General features: G+C 52.1%; 1 protein-coding gene across 1 annotated transcript in view; it reads right to left on the bottom strand.

Moving 5' to 3' along the window:
* Nucleotides 1-22,110, bottom strand: part of LOC122930753 (dynein axonemal intermediate chain 1-like) — a 77,634-nt gene that overhangs the window by 22,084 nt on the left and 33,440 nt on the right. The window contains exons 15-19 of the mRNA XM_044284327.1: nt 10,821-10,910; nt 9,780-9,867; nt 6,128-6,207; nt 3,145-3,293; nt 2,276-2,375 (exon numbers count right to left, since the gene is read on the bottom strand). Of these exons, the coding sequence (XP_044140262.1) occupies nt 2,276-2,375; nt 3,145-3,293; nt 6,128-6,207; nt 9,780-9,867; nt 10,821-10,910 (507 nt within the window). The remainder of the gene's footprint in view (nt 1-2,275; nt 2,376-3,144; nt 3,294-6,127; nt 6,208-9,779; nt 9,868-10,820; nt 10,911-22,110) is intronic.

Genomic DNA, 22,110 nt, shown 5'->3' with positions numbered 1-22,110 from the left:
CATATACAGTTGCAAGAAAAAGTATGTGAACCCTTTGGAATGATATGGAATTCTGCACAAATTGCTCATAAAATGTGATCTGATCTTTATCTAAGTCACAACAATAGAAAATCACAGTCTGCTTAACCTAATAACACACAAAGAATTAAATGTTACCATGTTTTTATTGAACACACCATGTAAACATTCACAGTGCAGGTGGAAAAAGTATGTGAACCCCTAGACTAACGACATCTCCAAGAGCTAATTGGAGTGAGGTGTCAGCCAACTGGAGTCCAATCAATGAGATGAGGTTGGAGGTGTTGGTTACAGCTGCTCTGCCCTATAAAAAACACACCAGTTCTGGGTTTGCTTTTCACAAGAAGCATTGCCTAATGTGAATGATGCCTCGCGCAAAAGAGCTCTCAGAAGACCTACGATTAAGAATTGTTGAATTGCATAAAGCTGGAAAGGGTTATAAAAGTATTTTCAAAAGCCTTGCTGTTCATCAGTCCACGGTAAGACAAATGGTCTATAAATGGAGAAAGTTCAGCACTGCTGCTACTCTCCCTAGGAGTGGCCGTCCTGTAAAGATGACTGCAAGAGCACAGCGCAGACTGCTCAATGAGGTGAAGAAGAATCCTAGAGTGTCAGCTAAAGACTTACAAAAGTCTCTGGCATATGCTAACATCCCTGTTAGAAAATCTACGATACGTAAAACACTAAACAAGAATGGATTTCATGGGAGGACACCACAGAGGAAGCCACTGCTGTCCAAAAAACACACTGCTGCACGTTTACAGTTTGCACAAGATCACCTGGATGTTCCACAGCAGTACTGGCAAAATATTCTGTGGACAGATTAAACCAAAGTTGAGTTGTTTGGAAGAAACACACAACACTATGTGGAGAAAAAGAGACACAGCACACCAACATCCAAACCTCATCCCAACTGTGAAGTATGGTGGTGGGGGCATCATGGTTTGGGGCTGCTTTGCTGCGTCAGGGTCTGGACGGATTGCTATCATCGAAGGAAAAAATAATTCCCAAGTTTATCAAGACATTTTGCAGGAGAACTTAAGGCCATCTGTCCACCAGCTGAAGCTCAACAGAAGATGGGTGTTGCAACAGGACAACGACCCAAAGCATAGAAGTAAACCAACAACAGAATGGCTTAAACAGAAGAAAATCCGCCTTCTGGAGTGGCCCAGTCAGAGTCCTGACCTCAACCCGATGGAGATGCTGTGGCAGGACCTCAGGAAAGCGATTCACACCAGACATCCCAAGAATATTGCTGAACTGAAACAGTTCTGTAAAGAGGAATGGTCAAGAATTACTCCTGACCGTTGTGCCCGTCTGATCTGCAACTACAGGAAACGTTTGGTTGAAGTTATTGCTGCCAAAGGAGGTTCAACCAGTTATTAAATCCAAGGGTTCACATACTTTTTCCACCTGCACTGTGAATGTTTACATGGTGTGTTCCATAAAAACATGGTAACATGTAACTCTTTGTGTGTTATTAGTTAAGCAGACTGTGATTGTCTATTGTTGTGACTTAGATGAAGATCAGATCACCTTTTATGACCAATTTGTGCAGAAATCCATATCCTTCCAAAGGGTTCACATACTTTTACTTGCAACTATAAAAAAGGAGGGAGAATAAGGAATGAAAATGTAGGAGAGGAAGGAAGGTGTAACTGAAAAGGAGAGAAGAGAGGAAAAGGAAGGGATGAAGGAAGAATAAATATATAACGCTCCAGTGATACAGGTGACCGTCGTGTATAATACGCATATAACGCTGCGATGATACAGGTGACTGTCGTGTATAATACGTATATAACGCTGCGATGATACGCGTGTGTCCGTCGCGAGGGCTGGATGATTCACATGACATGGCAGACGCCGATTCAATTTCATAGAAATAACTGAAGCCCCGGAATTAATAGGATGACGACTCAATGTCTTTCCCCAGGAACACAGCAGCACAGAGGATTTGCAGCTCCGATTGCAGGGTATAAATGGGGAGGAGTAGGAACCCCCAGGGCTCATGCCTAACGCAGCCGAGTCCTACTGCTGATTTTGTTACAGTGTATCAGTGCTGACAACTCTGGGTCTCCCTCCTGTCCTGGACACCAGCTATACTGACACACTGTAACAAGCCCAACAGCTGTGTGAGCGGAGATCTCTGTCTGGCAAGGCAAACTTCAATACTGCAACCAATGAGTGGGATCAGAGACGAGCGTCTTGATGACTGCGCCGCCGCTCGTTATTAGACCATGGAGGAGACATCGCTTACCTTGCCATCGGTAGTGACCGCTGCAAACACGGTGGAAGAATATGGCGCCCACGCGACGTCCCCGACGGCAGAGTTCAAGTCAAAGACGAACATGGGCTTCCTGTGGAGACAGAAGGACCCGTCAGCGGCGCTGTGACAGGATGATCGTAATTTACGGAATGAGGAGCGTCACAGTGTGTCAGTCACAGCCATACACGGCCGGGCGATTGACTGGATATTAGGAATTCAATCAAACGGGACGCACTGTAATCAGGATCGTCCCTCGGAGATGTCAGTGGGGGTCCAGTTCTGAAAACGAAGGGACCAAATGAACCGCCCGCACCCCCCATCATTGGTCAGATCATCTCTGAATGGAAACCTCAGAACGGCACTGATGTTGTCGTACTTCCCTTCTGTCCCAGGCAGGACAGGCCACGGACGCCCCCTAGAGGGCGCGCTTCTATTTAACCCCTGACTGGGATGCATTTTAAGTTCCAATGTGTCACCATTTTCAAGATCTCTGCTTCCTATCAGTGAATAGGATCTTTCTTCTCTACATCCAGAAGCTGAAAAACCCATCCGGACCTAGTGCTGCTTAAACAGCGGAGGGGTTGTTACAATATACGCAGTCCTATGTCAGATGAAGACAGCGGCAGAACAAATCCCTCTCCTGTCCTGGACGTCCGGGTGATAGCTCTTACCTAGAACGATACAGTGTAACAAACTACAGCTGTGTGACCAGGACTAGGTCAGAATGGGTTTATTAGCTTCCGGATGTAAAGAAGAATGCTTACATCAACTGACAGCAAGCAGAGATCTTGAAAATGGAGAGGAGCCTAAATACTAAGTATATGATTTCAGCTCTTTGAAACGATGGCGGAAGGACATACTTTACGCTGTGTTCCCAGATCTTCACCGTCCAGTCAGAGCTGCAGGTGATGAAGACCTTGGGGTGGAATGGATTCCATCGAACAGTGTCCACCGCCATATTGTGAGCGTCAAACGTGTCCAAGAACTGGCTGGAGTACGCCTTCGAGCACTGCGAGAAATAAGAAGACACCAGGTGAGAAAGAAAGCAGATCTAGTGCTGCGCCTATATACTGTACAGGGCGCCCATGGCGCTGCGCCTATATACTGTACAGGGCGCCCATGGCGCTGCGCCTATATACTGTACAGGGCGATGGTGCTGCGCTTATATACTGTACAGGGCGCCCATGGCGCTGCGCCTGTTTACTGGGCGATGGCGCTGCGCCTATATACAGGGTGATGGTGCTGCGCCTGTATACAGGGCGATGGTGCTGCGCCTATATACAGGGCGATGGTGCTGCGCCTATATACAGGGCGATGGTGCTGCGCCTATATACAGGGCGATGGTGCTGCGCCTATATACAGGGCGAAGGTGCTGCGCCTATATACAGGGCGAAGGTGCTGCGCCTATATACAGGGCGATGGTACTGCGCCTATATACAGGGCGATGGCACAGGGCGATGGTGCTGCGCCTATATACAGGGCGAAGGTGCTGCGTCTATATACAGGGCGATGGTGCTGCGCCTATATACTGTACAGGGCGCCCATGGTGCTGCGCCTATATACAGGGCGATGGTGCTGCGCCTATATACAGGGCGATGGTGCTGCGCCTATATACAGGGCGAAGGTGCTGCGCCTATATACAGGGCGAAGGTGCTGCGCCTATATACAGGGCGAAGGTGCTGCGCCTATATACAGGGCGAAGGTGCTGCGCCTATATACAGGGCGAAGGTGCTGCGCCTATATACAGGGCGAAGGTGCTGCGCCTATATACAGGGCGAAGGTGCTGCGCCTATATACAGGGCGAAGGTGCTGCGCCTATATACAGGGCGAAGGTGCTGCGCCTATATACAGGGCGAAGGTGCTGCGCCTATATACAGGGCGAAGGTGCTGCGCCTATATACAGGGCGAAGGTGCTGCACCTATATACAGGGCGATGGTGCTGCGCCTATATACAGGGCGATGGCACAGGGCGATGGTGCTGCGCCTATATACAGGGCGAAGGTGCTGCGCCTATATACAGGGTGAAGGTGCTGCGCCTATATACAGGGCGAAGGTGCTGCGCCTATATACAGGGCGAAGGTGCTGCGCCTATATACAGGGCGAAGGTGCTGCGCCTATATACAGGGCGAAGGTGCTGCGCCTATATACAGGGCGAAGGTGCTGCGCCTATATACAGGGCGAAGGTGCTGCACCTATATACAGGGCGATAGTGCTGCGCCTATATACAGGGCGATGGCACAGGGCGATGGTGCTGCGCCTATATACAGGGCGAAGGTGCTGTGCCTATATACAGGGCGAAGGTGCTGCGCCTATATACAGGGCGATGGCACCGTGCTCCGGTATAACAGTGCCATACATTCCCCTAACAGCAGCCATGTCGTACTGCGCCCTGACCAGTCCTCGCTGCTCTGTGAGGGCATACATGGTGGGCATGGAATGATGGATGCCCATGTGCCCCTCCCACCATGATCTATTGCATATCTCACCATACCTAGCCGATATGCGGCAGCCCGACCATCGCCCTGTAGCAGTCCCATCAGGGGGACATTTCTGTGCCTGCCCCTGGGCTCAGTCACATTAGTGGACGCGATATCACAGGCGGAGGCCGCGGTGCACATGCCAGTGCATTCACAATGACAATCAGGAGTATGCTGGGCAGCCGCCAGCACTCCGCACCCCTACTACAGGGGACGCGCAGAGCAGCACTCATCCCCCTGCTCTTCAAGATGATTATTCTGTGCCCCCCTTCCTACATCAGGACCCCCGGAGCGCTCCTCCACATCCTGTTCCCAGCGATTAGCTGCGCCTCTGCAATTTACAGGAAGGTTTCTGCATCACAACCAAATCCAATTAGACGGATAGAGAAGGGATTATGGCGGCGGCCCCGATGGGTGAGGGGCCGCTAAATGGGATTAGTAGAAGGGGGCAATTTTCTCAAGAATAAGGAAATCCTTAAAGGAGAACTCCGCAGACTGCTCCTCATCCATTTCATGGCGAGTTGCTTTACCTATCTTTGTCCTGGTCACATCCTGAGCTGCATTCACAAATCTGCTGAAAATCGGGAGCTCGGAAGACGTTTACCCAGTCAGGGCGGAGATGTCACAGACTGGAGAGGAACCTCAGCAGAATTCTGAAAGCAGCTCTGGATGTGACTTGAGACATGTGACAAAGCCAACCATTGCTGAAGGTGGTATTACACTATAGCATGACTTCTCAGGGCAGTTGGGACTGTAAGGGGGTACTCCACCCCTCCAGCGCCTGAACCTGTGGATAAGACCACGTATCGGGTCTGTCATCCGTGGTTTCCAGCGGCCATTGAGATGGAGGGTACATTATACAGATGAGCTGGGTCACACCGGGGTATATATGGGCTGGTTTAACTGGTCAGAGGCGTAAAGTGACCCTGAGGTGGTGACCGGGTGCCTGAAGCTGATGCTATTTAGTGGGGTCACTTACCCCAAGGGGCTCCTTTTCCCTTGAGGGCAGGTTTGCCATGGCCACCACCCGTGTGCTCGGTCTGCGTGGTGCGGCATTAGGCTCCTCATCTCTGCTGGTGGCCCCGGTGGTCAGCAAATAGCTGGACTCTTCTGGCCGCAGTGAGGACTCCTTCTGGCCCTGACCATGGCTATTCTCTTCTAGCTCACCCTATTATGTCACAGCCGGACTGCTCTACTGCTCCCTCCAGTCAGTGACCACGACCGGAGAATCTGCTCAGTAAATCCATCTCATTGGGGATGAATGGGAAGCACCTCCGCTCCCGGTACAGCCAGCCGCAAATGGTCGACATCACCGCGAGAAACATCAGGAAATAAGGACAATACGGCCGCCCACCATTACTGTTACCTTGTGGATCTTCCCCTCCTCTGTGCCGACCAGGAAGAGATAATCGATCTGTCTGTGGAAATCGAAGGACGTTCCGCTCCCTGCAGGACACAACATGAATGGAGAGATGTCAGGCAGGAGAGACACCGTACATCTGCCAGGGAGGAGCAGGCAGGACCGTCGCCCAGCTGTACCCACTCTCCTGCTGGCACTAATATCTCCTCCTGGCAGTCCCATCTCCTAGCACTAATATGTCCTCCTTATCTCCTCCTGGCAGTGCCATCTCCCCCATCTCTCCTCCTGGCAGTCCTATCTCCTAGCACTAATATCTCCCCCTTCTCTCCAGCTGGCAGTGCCATCTCCCCCTTCTCTCCAGCTGGCAGTGCCATCTCCCCCTTCTCTCCAGCTGGCAGTGCCATCTCCCCCTTCTCTCCAGCTGGCAGTGCCATCTCCCCCTTCTCTCCAGCTGGCAGTGCCATCTCCCCCTTCTCTCCAGCTGGCAGTGCCATCTCCCCCTTCTCTCCAGCTGGCAGTGCCATCTCCCCCTTCTCTCCAGCTGGCAGTGCCATCTCCCCCTTCTCTCCTCCCGGCAGTGCCAACTCCTTCTGGAGGTCCTATTACCTCCACATTTCCTCTTTAAAGTCCTAGCTCTTCAGTACTCATTTCCTCCTAGCAGCCATATTTCCTCCTTATGACAGGTGCTGTACATATAGTGTCAGTATGTCAGGAGCTGTACATATAGTGTCAGTGTGACAGGCGCTGTACATATAGTGTCAGTGTGACCGGCGCTGTACATATAGTGTCAGTATGACAGGAGCTGTACATATAGTGTCAGTGTGACAGGCGCTGTACATATAGTGTCAGTATGACAGGAGCTGTACATATAGTGTCAGTATGACCGGCGCTGTACATATAGTGTCAGTGTGACAGGCGCTGTACATATAGTGTCAGTATGACCGGCGCTGTACATATAGTGTCAGTATGACAGGAGCTGTACATATAGTGTCAGTGTGTCAGGAGCTGTACATATAGTGTCAGTGTGACAGGTGCTGTACATATAGTGTCAGTATGACCGGCGCTGTACATATAGTGTCAGTATGACCGGCGCTGTACATATAGTGTCAGTATGACAGGAGCTGTACATATAGTGTCAGTATGACAGGAGCTGTACATATAGTGTCAGTATGACAGGAGCTGTACATATAGTGTCAGTATGACCGGCGCTGTACATATAGTGTCAGTATGACAGGAGCTGTACATATAGTGTCAGTATGACCGGCGCTGTACATATAGTATCAGTATGACAGGCGCTGTACATATAGTGTCAGTGTGACCGGCGCTGTACATATAGTGTCAGTGTGACAGGAGCTGTACATATAGTGTCAGTATGACCGGCGCTGTACATATAGTGTCAGTATGACCGGCGCTGTACATATAGTGTCAGTATGACCGGCGCTGTACATATAGTGTCAGTATGACAGGAGCTGTACATATAGTGTCAGTATGACCGGCAGTATACATATAGTGTCAGTATGACCGGCGCTGTACATATAGTGTCAGTATGACAGGAGCTGTACATATAGTGTCAGTATGACCGGCGCTGTACATATAGTGTCAGTATGACAGGCGCTGTACATATAGTGTCAGTATGACAGGCGCTGTACATATAGTGTCAGTATGACCGGAGCTGTACATATAGTGTCAGTATGACCGGCGCTGTACATATAGTGTCAGTATGACAGGAGCTGTACATATAGTGTCAGTATGACCGGAGCTGTACATATAGTGTCAGTGTGACCGGCGCTGTACATATAGTGTCAGTATGAGAAGAGCTGTACATATAGTGTCAGTATGACCGGAGCTGTACATATAGTGTCAGTATGACAGGAGCTGTACATATAGTGTCAGTATGACAGGAGCTGTACATATAGTGTCAGTGTGTCAGGAGCTGTACATATAGTGTCAGTATGACAGGAGCTGTACATATAGTGTCAGTGTGACCGGCGCTGTACATATAGTGTCAGTGTGACCGGCGCTGTACATATAGTGTCAGTATGACCGGAGCTGTACATATAGTGTCAGTATGAGAAGAGCTGTACATATAGTGTCAGTATGACCGGAGCTGTACATATAGTGTCAGTATGAGAAGAGCTGTACATATAGTGTCAGTATGACAGGAGCTGTACATATAGTGTCAGTGTGTCAGGAGCTGTACATATAGTGTCAGTATGACAGGAGCTGTACATATAGTGTCAGTGTGACCGGCGCTGTACATATAGTGTCAGTATGACAGGAGCTGTACATATAGTGTCAGTATGACCGGCGCTGTACATATAGTGTCAGTATGACAGGCGCTGTACATATAGTGTCAGTATGACAGGAGCTGTACATATAGTGTCAGTGTGACCGGCGCTGTACATAGTGTCAGTATGACAGGAGCTGTACATATAGTGTCAGTATGACCGGCAGTATACATATAGTGTCAGTATGACCGGCGCTGTACATATAGTGTCAGTATGACCGGCGCTGTACATATAGTGTCAGTGTGACCGGCGCTGTACATATAGTGTCAGTGTGACCGGCGCTGTACATATAGTGTCAGTATGACAGGAGCTGTACATATAGTGTCAGTATGACAGGAGCTGTACATATAGTGTCAGTATGACCGGCAGTATACATATAGTGTCAGTATGACAGGAGCTGTACATATAGTGTCAGTATGACAGGAGCTGTACATATAGTGTCAGTATGACCGGCAGTATACATATAGTGTCAGTATGACCGGCGCTGTACATATAGTGTCAGTATGACCGGCGCTGTACATATAGTGTCAGTGTGACCGGCGCTGTACATATAGTGTCAGTGTGACCGGCGCTGTACATATAGTGTCAGTATGACAGGAGCTGTACATATAGTGTCAGTATGACAGGAGCTGTACATATAGTGTCAGTATGACCGGCAGTATACATATAGTGTCAGTATGACAGGAGCTGTACATATAGTGTCAGTATGACAGGAGCTGTACATATAGTGTCAGTATGACCGGCGCTGTACATATAGTGTCAGTATGACAGGCGCTGTACATATAGTGTCAGTATGACAGGAGCTGTACATATAGTGTCAGTGTGACCGGCGCTGTACATATAGTGTCAGTGTGACAGGCGCTGTACATATAGTGTCAGTATGACCGGCGCTGTACATATAGTGTCAGTATGACCGGCGCTGTACATATAGTGTCAGTATGACCGGCGCTGTACATATAGTGTCAGTATGACAGGAGCTGTACATATAGTGTCAGTATGACAGGAGCTGTACATATAGTGTCAGTATGACCGGCGCTGTACATATAGTGTCAGTATGACCGGCGCTGTACATATAGTGTCAGTATGACCGGCGCTGTACATATAGTGTCAGTATGACCGGCGCTGTACATATAGTGTCAGTATGACCGGCGCTGTACATATAGTGTCAGTATGACCGGCGCTGTACATATAGTGTCAGTATGACAGGAGCTGTACATATAGTGTCAGTATGACAGGCGCTGTACATATAGTGTCAGTATGACCGGCAGTATACATATAGTGTCAGTATGCCCGGTGCTGTACATATAGTGTCAGTATGCCTGGTGCTGTGCACAGTCAGGGTGATTACCACACAGCCCGGGTGCTCGTACCATGTGTCTGCAGCTGGAGCCCCTCCACACTGTCCTGCATCGATCTTTCCACTGACAACCTGATGACGTCTGTGTGAACCAGCTCATTCTGCGGGCAGAGGACATGACGGTTATTACAGCACTTGGCAGCTTCCTCGCAGCCTGTAAATTATCTCATGTCAGAGTGACACAGCCAACACTGCTCTACTGCACGGCGCAGAGCCCGTCCTCATCTTATCTACACCCCAATGTCACCGCCAATTCTACGTTACATATGAATATAGTGATCTCAGAAACAGAAGCCGCCATAACCGTGCAACCGAATCCACAGCTACATGTCACCCGAGTACAGGAGGAGACATTATAGACATGTTATACTCCAGAGCTGCACTCACTATTCTGCTAGTGCAGTCACTGTGTACATACATTACATTACTTATCCTGTACTGATCCTGAGTTACATCCTGTATTATACTCCAGAGCTGCACTCACTATTCTGCTGGTGCAGTCACTGTGTACATACATTACATTACTTATCCTGTACTGATCCTGAGTTACATCATGTATTATACTCCAGAGCTGCACTCACTATTCTGCTGGTGGAGTCACTGTGTACATACATTACATTACTTATCCTGTACTGATCCTGAGTTACATCCTGTATTATACTCCAGAGCTGCACTCACTATTCTGCTGGTGCAGTCACTGTGTACATACATTACATTACTTATCCTGTACTGATCCCGAGTTACATCCTGTATTATACTCCAGAGCTGCACTCACTATTCTGCTGGTGCAGTCACTGTGTACATACATTGCTAATCCTGTACTGATCCTAAGTTACATCCTGTATTATACTCCAGAGCTGCACTCACTAGTATGCTGGTGCAGTCACTGTGTACATTACATTACTTATCCTGTACTGATCCCGAGTTACATCCTGTATTATACTCCAGAGCTGCACTCACTATTCTGCTGGTGCAGTCACTGTGTACAGACATTACGCATTATGTACAGGGGGTGTCACTGCAGGATCGGGGAGACCGGTCATTAATCACCCACCTTTATCAATGTCCAGGACACCACTCGTCCGTCTGAAGACACAGAGAAGAAGTTCAGGTTCTTGTCCAGGTCGTCTTTCTGCCATTTTACCTAAAAATGAAAAGGTTAAAAGCCATGAGATGACAGTCACACGGCGCGGCGGTGTTATATGGCGCCGTTTTTATATTCACTGTAATATTTTTATGACCAAGTACTGTAACTACAGACGGCAGACGCCACATTCACGGCTGCTCCAGACACCTCCATCAGGAATACATCCATATAACCCTTTGTTTCCCGCCATATAGTCACATCCAGAGCTGCATTCACTGTTCTGCTGGCTGTCACTTGTTGCAGTTTGTAGCAGGTGCAGCATTCTGATCGCAGTGCTGAGCATAGCCCACCGTGCAATGCTTGAGAAGAGTGCACTATGGACAGACACTTAACCAGCAGGGGGCAGCACTGGGATGCATAGGGGAAGTTCAAGATTAGCAAACAGAGGGTTTATGAAGCAACTGTACATTACATGGGGTGGAGGGCAATGTCCAGTGGCTTCTGCCTCCTCCTCTCCCTGACCCAGTGTGATGACCTCTGACCTGCCTCCTCCTCTCCCTGACCCAGTGTGATGACCTCTGACCTGCCTCCTCCTCTCCCTGACCCAGTGTGATGACCCCTGACCTGCCTCCTCCTCTCCCTGACCCAGTCTGATGACCTCTGACCTGCCTCCTCCTCTCCCTGACCCAGTGTGATGACCTCTGACCTGCCTCCTCCTCTCCCTGACCCAGTGTGATGACCCCTGACCTGCCTCCTCCTCTCCCTGACCCAGTGTGATGACCCCTGACCTGCCGCCTCCTCTCCCTGACCCAGTGTGATGACCCCTGACCTGCCTCCTCCTCTCCCTGACCCAGTGTGATGACCTCTGACCTGCCTCCTCCTCTCCCTGACCCAGTGTGATGACCCCTGACCTGCCTCCTCCTCTCCCTGACCCAGTGTGATGACCTCTGACCTGCCTCCTCCTCTCCCTGACCCAGTGTGATGACCTCTGACCTGCCTCCTCCTCTCCCTGACCCAGTGTGAGGACCTCTGACCTGCCTCCTCCTCTCCCTGACCCAGTGTGATGACCCCTGACCTGCCTCCTCCTCTCCCTGACCCAGTGTGATGACCCCTGACCTGCCTCCTCCTCTCCCTGACCCAGTGTGATGACCCCTGACCTGCCTCCTCCTCTCCCTGACCCAGTGTGATGACCTCTGACCTGCCTCCTCCTCTCCCTGACCCAGTCTGATGACCTCTGACCTGCCTCCTCCTCTCCCTGACCCAGTGTGATGACCTCTGACCTGCCTCCTCCTCTCCCTGACCCAGTGTGATGACCTCTGACCTGCCTCCTCCTCTCCCTGACCCAGTCTGATGACCTCTGACCTGCCTCCTCCTCTCCCTGACCCAGTGTGATGACCTCTGACCTTCCTCCCTCTCCCAGTCTGATGACCTCTGACCTGCCTCCTCCTCTCCCTGACCCAGTGTGATGACCTCTGACCTGCCTCCTCCTCTCCCTGACCCAGTGTGATGACCTCTGACCTGCCTCCTCCTCTCCCTGACCCAGTCTGATGACCTCTGACCTGCCTCCTCCTCTCCCTGACCCAGTGTGATGACCTCTGACCTTCCTCCCTCTCCCTGACCCAGTGTGATGACCTCTGACCTGCCTCCTCCTCTCCCTGACCCAGTGTGATGACCTCTGACCTGCCTCCTCCTCTCCCTGACCCAGTGTGATGACCTCTGACCTGCCTCCTCCTCTCCCTGACCCAGTGTGATGACCTCTGACCTGCCTCCTCCTCTCCCTGACCCAGTGTGATGACCTCTGACCTTCCTCCTCCTCTCCCTGACCCAGTGTGATGACCTCTGACCTGCCTCCTCCTCTCCCTGACCCAGTGTGATGACCCCTGACCTGCCTCCTCCTCTCCCTGACCCAGTGTGATGACCTCTGAGCTGCCTCCTCCTCTCCCTGACCCAGTGTGATGACCCCTGACCTTCCTCCTCCTCTCCCTGACCCAGTGTGAGGACCTCTGACCTGCCTCCTCCTCTCCCTGACCCAGTGTGATGACCTCTGACCTGCCTCCTCCTCTCCCTGACCCAGTGTGATGACCTCTGACCTGCCTCCTCCTCTCCCTGACCCAGTCTGATGACCTCTGACCTGCCTCCTCCTCTCCCTGACCCAGTCTGATGACCTCTGACCTGCCTCCTCCTCTCCCTGACCCAGTCTGATGACCTCTGACCTGCCTCCTCCTCTCCCTGACCCAGTGTGATGACCTCTGACCTGCCTGCTCCTCTCCCTGACCCAGTGTGATGACCTCTGACCTTCCTCCTCCTCCTCTCCCTGACCCAGTCTGATGACCTCTGACCTGCCTCCTCCTCTCCCTGACCCAGTCTGATAACCTCTGACCCGCCTCCTCCTCTCCCTGACCCAGTGTGATGACCTCTGACCTGCCTCCTCCTCTCCCTGACCCAGTGTGATGACCTCTGACCTTCCTCCTCCTCCTCTCCCTGACCCAGTCTGATGACCTCTGACCTGCCTCCTCCTCTCCCTGACCCAGTCTGATAACCTCTGACCCGCCTCCTCCTCTCCCTGACCCAGTGTGATGACGTCTGACCTTGACCTTGTCAGTAAGTGGACACGACCCTCCGGTCTCCGGGGAGCGCCCGCCCCGCGGCTCCCGTACGATCCTCCCTCCGCTCCTAGTAATTAATGCTGGGATTTTCAGGCGGACGCTTCATATTTACTCCAGTAATAGGTTTCTGCAGGACGTGCACAAGTCCGGAGGAGGAGGAGGGGGGTCCGTCCAGGGCTGTGCAATTACCGCACTAAGCTGCGGAGGAGGCCGCCGAATGTCAATGAGCCGCTCACGAGCCCGGGGTCTGGATCAGAGCGTCACTGCATGTGCACAGACGTCCCCTCCTCTATCGCTGCATGTGCACAGACGTCCCCCCCCCTCTATCACTGCATGTGCACAGACGTCCCCCCCCTCTATCACTGCATGTGCACAGACGTCCCCCCCTCTATCACTGCATGTGCACAGACGTCCCCCCCCCTCTATCACTGCATGTGCACAGACGTCCCCCCCCTCTATCACTGCATGTGCACAGACGTCCCCTCCTCTATCGCTGCATGTGCACAGACGTCCCCCCCCCTCTATCACTGCATGTGCACAGACGTCCCCCCCCTCTATCACTGCATGTGCACAGACGTCCCCCCCTCTATCACTGCATGTGCACAGATGTCCCCCCTCCATCGCTGCATGTGCACAGATGTCCCCCCTCCATCGCTGCATGTGCACAGACGTCCCCCCCCTCCATCGCTGCATGTGCACAGACGTCCCCCCCCTCCATCGCTGCATGTGCACAGACATCCCCCCCTCCTCCATCGCTGCATGTGTACAGACGTCCCCCCCTCCATCGCTGCATGTGCACAGACATCCCCCCCTCCTCCATCACTGCATGTGCACAGATGTCCCCCCTCCATCGCTGCATGTGCACAGACGTCCCCCCCTCCATCGCTGCATGTGCACAGACGTCCCCCCCTCCATCGCTGCATGTGCACAGACGTCCCCCCCTCCATCGCTGCATGTGCACAGACGTCTCCCCTCCATCGCTGCATGTGCACAGACGTCTCCCCTCCATCGCTGCATGTGCACAGACGTCCCCCCCTCTGTGGCGAAACCAACCTCGCCACTGGGTTTTGGAGAGGGATGTTTAAAAGCCTCTTGCCTCAGGATTATGGCCCATAGTACCTTTAAAGGAGAAGACAGACCGGCCGCACAGCTTAACTCTGTCTGTAGAATTGTATTTTATGTTATTATGCGTTTGGTTAAATTGTATGTTATGTGAGGGCACCTAGATAGCTAATATTATTGTATTCGTGTATTCTGAGTGCCATTCACCTAATGATATGCACTCAGACTTGAGCTATCTGGGGATATGTTAAATGTCTGTGTTTGCTGTGGGGGTGTGCCATTGTGTGTTTAAATGGTGATGTCTGTCCTGTTGTCTCCACATGTGTATTGGCGATCTCCCTTTGTCCTGAGAGATAATTGGATTGCCTTCGGTTGTCTCTGGGACAGAGAGGAGGAAACCATGATGCATTGTGGGGATGTGTTGTATCTGTTCTGTGTCGCAGTCTCCCTTCTGGTCCTCTAGGGGGCGGGAACGATTGGTTGCTGTACTTGCATTGTGTGTTATAAGATACTGATTGGTTGGATTTCAAAACCCTGTGGGCAGTACTATGTATGTTTCTTATGAATAAAAGAGGCTGTATCTGAAGTACAGTCAGACCACTGCTGACCCTCAAGACGAAGCCTTGTCTCGTTATTGGGGGGATTCCCTGTATGCTGTTAGAGACTGATTGCCAGGAGTGTAAGCTGACTGTACGCTTTTCCTGTTCGTCTGTCGGCAGCTATTTGCGAGGTTCCAGTTTGGAGTGCTATTTTGTATCCAGTTCGGGAGTTTGGTGTTTTGCAGTAGCTGTGCCTGACCCCTTGTCTGCTGAAACGGTCCGTTACACCCTCCATCGCTGCATGTGCACAGACGTCCCCCCCTCCATCACTGCATGTGCACAGACGTCCCCCCTCCATCACTGCATGTGCACAGACGTCCCCCCCTCCATCACTGCATGTGCACAGACGTCCCCCCCTCCATCACTGCATGTGCACAGACGTCGTCCCCCAATCACTGCATGTGCACAGACGTCGTCCCCCAATCACTGCATGTGCACAGACGTCCCCCCCAATCACTGCATGTGCACAGACGTCCCCCCCAATCACTGCATGTGCACAGACGTCCCCCCCTCCATCGCTGCATGTGCACAGACGTCCCCCCTCCATCACTGCGTGTGTACAGACGTCCCCCACCTCCTCCATCACTGCATGTGCACAGACGTCCCCCCTCCATCACTGCGTGTGCACAGACGTCCCCCCTCCATCACTGCGTGTGCACAGACGTCCCCCCTCCATCACTGCGTGTGCACAGACGTCCCCCCTCCATCACTGCGTGTGCACAGACGTCCCCCCTCCATCACTGCGTGTGCACAGACGTCCCCCCTCCATCACTGCGTGTGCACAGACGTCCCCCCTCCATCACTGCGTGTGCACAGACGTCCCCCACCTCCATCACTGCGTGTGTACAGACGTCCCCTCCTCCATCACTGCGTGTGTACAGACGTCTCCTCCTCCATCACTGCGTGTGTACAGACGTCCCCCCCCATATACAAGCCTATTCTCCCCCCAACTGAAAACCCTGTCCCCTCACAGGTATAAACCTGTCTTATGCTTTAGTCACAACCAAAGCTGCAAATTGGATTTGAAGTTCCACTAATGAAAAGTGTTGCAACTTTATATTCTCTGCTGTTTTAATGCCGCATTTTCAAGATCTCTGCTTGCTGTTTGTAAATGGGAACATTCTGGCTTAACTGCTAAAGTAGGAAACTCATCCTGACCTTTTCACAGCTGAGAATTTGTTACAGTCGTATCCTGTCCGAACGATCCCCTGTGATCTAAGTACAGCAGCACAAGTCGCTGTCCCGCCCTGTTTGTTACAGTGTGTCAGTCATTGTCTAGCGAGGATACATAGTAGAAAACCCTCAGCCTCTTGGCCGGCACTCCCTGACAGAAAGCAGAGATCTTGAAATGATGAGAACTTTTGGGGATTTAGAGCTTTGTTATATGACATGAGCTCCCACAATGCACTGAACTCAAGAAGGGGATTGTGAATGCAGCTTTGGATGTGAATGGAGCACATCACACTGTCATCAGAGAGAGGTAAATAAAGTGAAATATCTACAATGTCATTGAAGCATTGTTCTAGGGTGGAGCGCCCCTTTAATATCTGAGGGATCTCCCAGTACAGCTTTCCGAACCCCCTGAATGCCACATCTGCCTCATTATTCCCCCCTCCTGCGGGATAATCAAGGAGGTCTGCAGGAATATGGAGAGTCTAGGCGAGGGGCTGGTGGGTATGCTGGCACTAGTAGTTCCACAGGCCAATATCGAGTTCTGCAGTGTATGTGCCCTCCACTGGAATACAGGAATCCTGCTGTATGCACAGAGGTCACCACAAGGGTCAGCTGTAGGGAGAAGCGGCGCCCCGGCCCTGCCGTCAGTGACAGGACAGGTGACGAGCTTCTGTGCAGGTACACTGCGGACGAGCGGCGCCAGACTGGAGCCGCAGCAGTCAATAGCCCCGGCACATGGAGCCGCTAATAGACTTTCCACTGTATAATGACGCGGTCAGAGAGGCACCTCACCAAATGTATCAGGACACACAGTACGGGGGGAGACAGCCAGGGCGGGGGGCTTATACAGAGAGGGGGGGCTATAGACAGAGACTTATACAGAGAGGGGGGGCTATAGACAGAGGCTTATACAGAGAGGGGGCTATAGACAGGGGCTTATACAGAGAGGGGGGCTATAGACAGGGGGGGCTATAGACAGGGGCTTATACAGAGAGAGGGGGGGCTATAGACAGGGGCTTATACAGAGAGAGGGGGGGCTATAGACAGGGGCTTATACAGAGAGAGGGGGGCTATAGACAGGGGCTTATACAGAGAGAGGGGGGGCTATAGACAGGGGCTTATACAGAGAGAGGGGGGGCTATAGACAGGGGCTTATACAGAGAGAGGGGGGCTATAGACAGAGGCTTATACAGAGAGAGGGGGGCTATAGACAGAGGCTTATACAGAGAGGGGGGCTATAGACAGAGGCTTATACAGAGAGGGGGGCTATAGACAGAGGCTTATACAGAGAGGGGGCTATAGACAGAGGCTTATACAGAGAGAGGGCTATAGACAGAGGCTTATACAGAGAGGGGGGCTATAGACAGAGGCTTATACAGAGAGGGGGGGGCTATAGACAGAGGCTTATACAGAGAGGGGGGGGCTATAGACAGAGGCTTATACAGAGAGGGGGGGGGCTATAGACAGAGGCTTATACAGAGAGGGGGCTATAGACAGAGGCTTATACAGAGAGGGGGGCTATAGACAGAGGCTTATACAGAGAGGGGGGCTATAGACAGAGGCTTATACAGAGAGGGGGGCTATAGACAGGGGCTTATACAGAGACAGGGCTACAGACAGGGGCTTATACAGAGAGGGGGGCTATAGACAGAGGCTTATACAGAGAGGGGGGCTATAGACAGGGGCTTATACAGAGAGGGGGGCTATAGACAGGGGCTTATACAGAGAGAGGGGGGCTATAGACAGGGGCTTATACAGAGAGGGGGAGGCTATAGACAGAGGCTTATACAGAGAGGGGGGGGGCTATAGACAGGGGCTTATACAGAGAGGGGGGCTATAGACAGGGGCTTATACAGAGAGGGGGGGCTATAGACAGGGGCTTATACAGAGAGGGGGGCTATAGACAGGGGCTTATACAGAGAGGGGGGGCTATAGACAGGGGCTTATACAGAGAGGGGGGCTATAGACAGAGGCTTATACAGAGAGGGGGGGCTATAGACAGGGGCTCATACAGAGAGGGGGGGGGCTATAGACAGAGGCTTATACAGAGAGGGGGCTATAGACAGAGGCTCATACAGAGAGGGGGGCTATAGACAGGGGCTCATACAGAGAGGGGGCTATAGACAGAGGCTTATACAGAGAGGGGGGCTATAGACAGGGGCTCATACAGAGAGGGGCTATAGACAGGGGCTTATACAGAGAGGGGGGACTATAGACAGAGGCTTAAACAGAGAGATGGCTATAGACAGAGGCTTATACAGAAGAGGGCTATAGACAGGGGGGGGCTATAGACAGAGGCTTATACAGAGAGGGGGGGCTATAGACAGAGGCTTATACAGAGAGGGGGACTATAGACAGAGGCTTATACAGAGAGGGGGGCTATAGACAGGGGCTTATACAGAGAGGGGGGGGGCTATAGACAGGGGGGGCGTATACAGAGAGAGGGGGGGCTATAGACAGGGGCTTATACAGAGAGGGGGGGCTATAGACAGGGGCTTATACAGAGAGGGGGGGCTATAGACAGGGGCTTATACAGAGAGGGGGGGCTATAGACAGGGGCTTATACAGAGAGGGGGGGCTATAGACAGGGCTTATACAGAGAGGGGGGGCTATAGACAGGGGCTTATACAGAGAGAGGGGGGCTATAGACCAGGTGCTTATACAGAGAGAGGGGCTATAGGACAGGGGCTTATACAGAGAGAGGGGGGCTATAGACAGGGCTTATACAGAGAGGGGGGGCTATAGACAGGGGCTTATACAGAGAGGGGGACTATAGACAGAGGCTTATACAGAGAGGGGGGCTATAGACAGGGGCTTATACAGAGAGGGGGCTATAGACAGGGGGGGCTAGAGACAGAGGCTTATACAGAGAGAGGGGGGCTATAGACAGGGGCTTATACAGAGAGAGGGGGGCTATAGACAGGGGCTTATACAGAGAGGGGGGGCTACAGACAGGGGCTTATACAGAGAGGGGGGCTACAGACAGAGGCTTATACAGAGGAGGGGGGCTATAGACAGGGCTTATACAGAGAGGGGGGCTATAGACAGGGGCTTATACAGAGAGGGGGGCTATAGACAGGGGCTTATACAGAGAGGGGGGCTATAGACAGGGGCTTATACAGAGAGGGGGGCTATAGACAGAGGCTTATACAGAGAGGGGGCTATAGACAGAGGCTTATACAGAGAGGGGGGCTATAGACATGGGCTTATACAGAGAGGGGGGCTATAGACAGAGGCTTATACAGAGAGGGGGAGGCTATAGACAGAGGCTTATACAGAGAGGGGGGGGCTATAGACAGGGGCTTATACAGAGAGGGGGGGCTATAGACAGGGGCTTATACAGAGAGAGGGGGGCTATAAACAGGGGCTTATACAGAGAGGGGGGCTATAGACAGAGGCTCATACAGAGAGGGGGGCTATAGACAGGGGCTCATACAGAGAGGGGGCTATAGACAGGGGCTCATACAGAGAGGGGGGGGGCTATAGACAGAGGCTTATACAGAGAGGGGGCTATAGACAGAGGCTCATACAGAGAGGGGGCTATAGACAGGGGCTCATACAGAGAGGGGGCTATAGACAGGGGCTCATACAGAGAGGGGGCTATAGACAGAGGCTTATACAGAGAGGGGGGCTATAGACAGAGGCTTATACAGAGAGGGGGGGCTAATAGACAGGGGCTTATACAGAGAGGGGGCTATAGACAGGGGCTTATACAGAGAGGGGGACTATAGACAGAGGCTTATACAGAGAGAGGGCTATAGACAGAGGCTTATACAGAGAGAGGGCTATAGACAGGGGGGCTATAGACAGAGGCTTATACAGAGAGGGGGGGCTATAGACAGAGGCTAATACAGAGAGGGGGACTATAGACATAGGCTTAGACAGAGAGGGGGGGGGCTATAGACAGGGGCTTATACAGAGAGAGGGGGGGGGGCTATAGACAGGGGCTTATACAGAGAGAGGGGGGCTATAGACAGGGGCTTATACAGAGAGGGGGGGCTATAGACAGGGGCTTATACAGAGAGGGGGGGCTATAGACAGGGGCTTATACAGAGAGGGGGGGCTATAGACAGGGGCTTATACAGAGAGAGGGGGGCTATAGACAGGGGCTTATACAGAGAGGGGGGGCTATAGACAGGGGCTTATACAGAGAGGGGGACTATAGACAGGGCTTATACAGAGAGGGGGGCTATAGACAGGGGCTTATACAGAGAGGGGGGCTATAGACAGGGGGGGCTATAGACAGAGGCTTATACAGAGAGGGGGGGGCTATAGACAGAGGCTTATACAGAGAGGGGGGGCTATAGACAGAGGCTTATACAGAGAGGGGGCTATAGACAGAGGCTTATACAGAGAGGGGGCTATAGACAGAGGCTTATACAGAGAGAGAGGGGGCTATAGACAGGGGCTTATACAGAGAGGGGGGCTATAGACAGGGGCTTATACAGAGAGGGGGGCTATAGACAGAGGCTTATACAGAGAGAGGGGGGCTATAGACAGGGGCTTATACAGAGAGAGGGGGGCTATAGACGGGCTTATACAGAGAGGGGGGCTATAGACAGAGGCTTATACAGAGAGGGGGGGCTATAGACAGAGGCTTATACAGAGAGGGGGGCTATAGACAGGGGCTTATATAGAGAGGGGGGCTATAGACAAAGGCTTATACAGAGAGGGGGGGCTATAGACAGAGGCTTATACAGAGAGGGGGGCTATAGACAAGGGGCTTACACAGAGAGGGGTGCTATAGACAGGGGCTTATACAGAGAGAGGGAGGCTATAACAGGGGCTTACAGAAGAGAGGGTGTGCTATAGACAGGGGCTTATAACAGGAGAGGGGGGCTATAGACAGGGCTTATACAGAGAGAGGGGGCTATAGACAGGGGCTTATACAGAGAGGGGGGCTATAGACAGGGGCTTATACAGAGAGGGGGGCTATAGACAGGGGCTTATACAGAGAGTGGGGGGCTATAGACAGGGGCTTATACAGAGAGTGGGGGGGCTATAGACAGGGGCTTATACAGAGAGGGGGGCTATAGACAGGGGCTTATACAGAGAGAGGGGGGCTATAGACAGAGGCTTTATACAGAGAGGGGGCTATAGACAGAGGCTTATACAGAGAGAGGGGCTATAGACAGAGGCTTATACCAGAGAGGGGGGCTATAGACAGGGCTTATACAGAGAGGGGGGTTGCGTAGTAGACAGGGGCTTATACAGAGAGGGGGGCTATAGACAGAGGCTTATACAGAGAGGGGGGGCTATAGACAGGGCTTATACAGAGAGGGGGCTATAGACAGGGCTTATACAGAGAGTGGGGCTATAGACAGAGGCTTATACAGAGAGAGGGGCTTATAGACAGAGGCTTATCCAGAGAGGGGGGCTATAGACAGGGGCTTATACAGAGAGGGGGGCTATAGACAGGGGCTTATACAGAGAGGGGGGCTATAGACAGGGGCTTATACAGAGAGGGGGGGCTATAGACAGAGGCTTATACAGAGGCTTATACAGAGAGAGGGGCTATAGACAGAGGCTTATACAGAGAGGGGGGCTATAGACAGGGGCTTATACAGAGAGGGGGGCTATAGACAGGGGCTTATACAGAGAGGGGGGCTATAGACAGGGGCTTATACAGAGAGGGGGGCTATAGACAGAGGCTTATACAGAGAGGGGGGGCTATAGACAGGGGCTTATACAGAGAGGGGGGGCTATAGACAGGGGCTTATACAGAGAGTGGGGGGCTATAGACAGGGGCTTATACAGAGAGTGGGGGGGCTATAGACAGGGGCTTATACAGAGAGAGAGGGGGGCTATAGACAGAGG

This window comes from Bufo gargarizans, chromosome 1, assembly GCF_014858855.1.
Source record: "Bufo gargarizans isolate SCDJY-AF-19 chromosome 1, ASM1485885v1, whole genome shotgun sequence".
Lineage (NCBI taxonomy): Eukaryota > Metazoa > Chordata > Amphibia > Anura > Bufonidae > Bufo > Bufo gargarizans.
The sequence above is the reverse complement of the archived record's forward strand: the minus strand, read 5'-3'. Positions and strand labels throughout refer to the sequence as shown.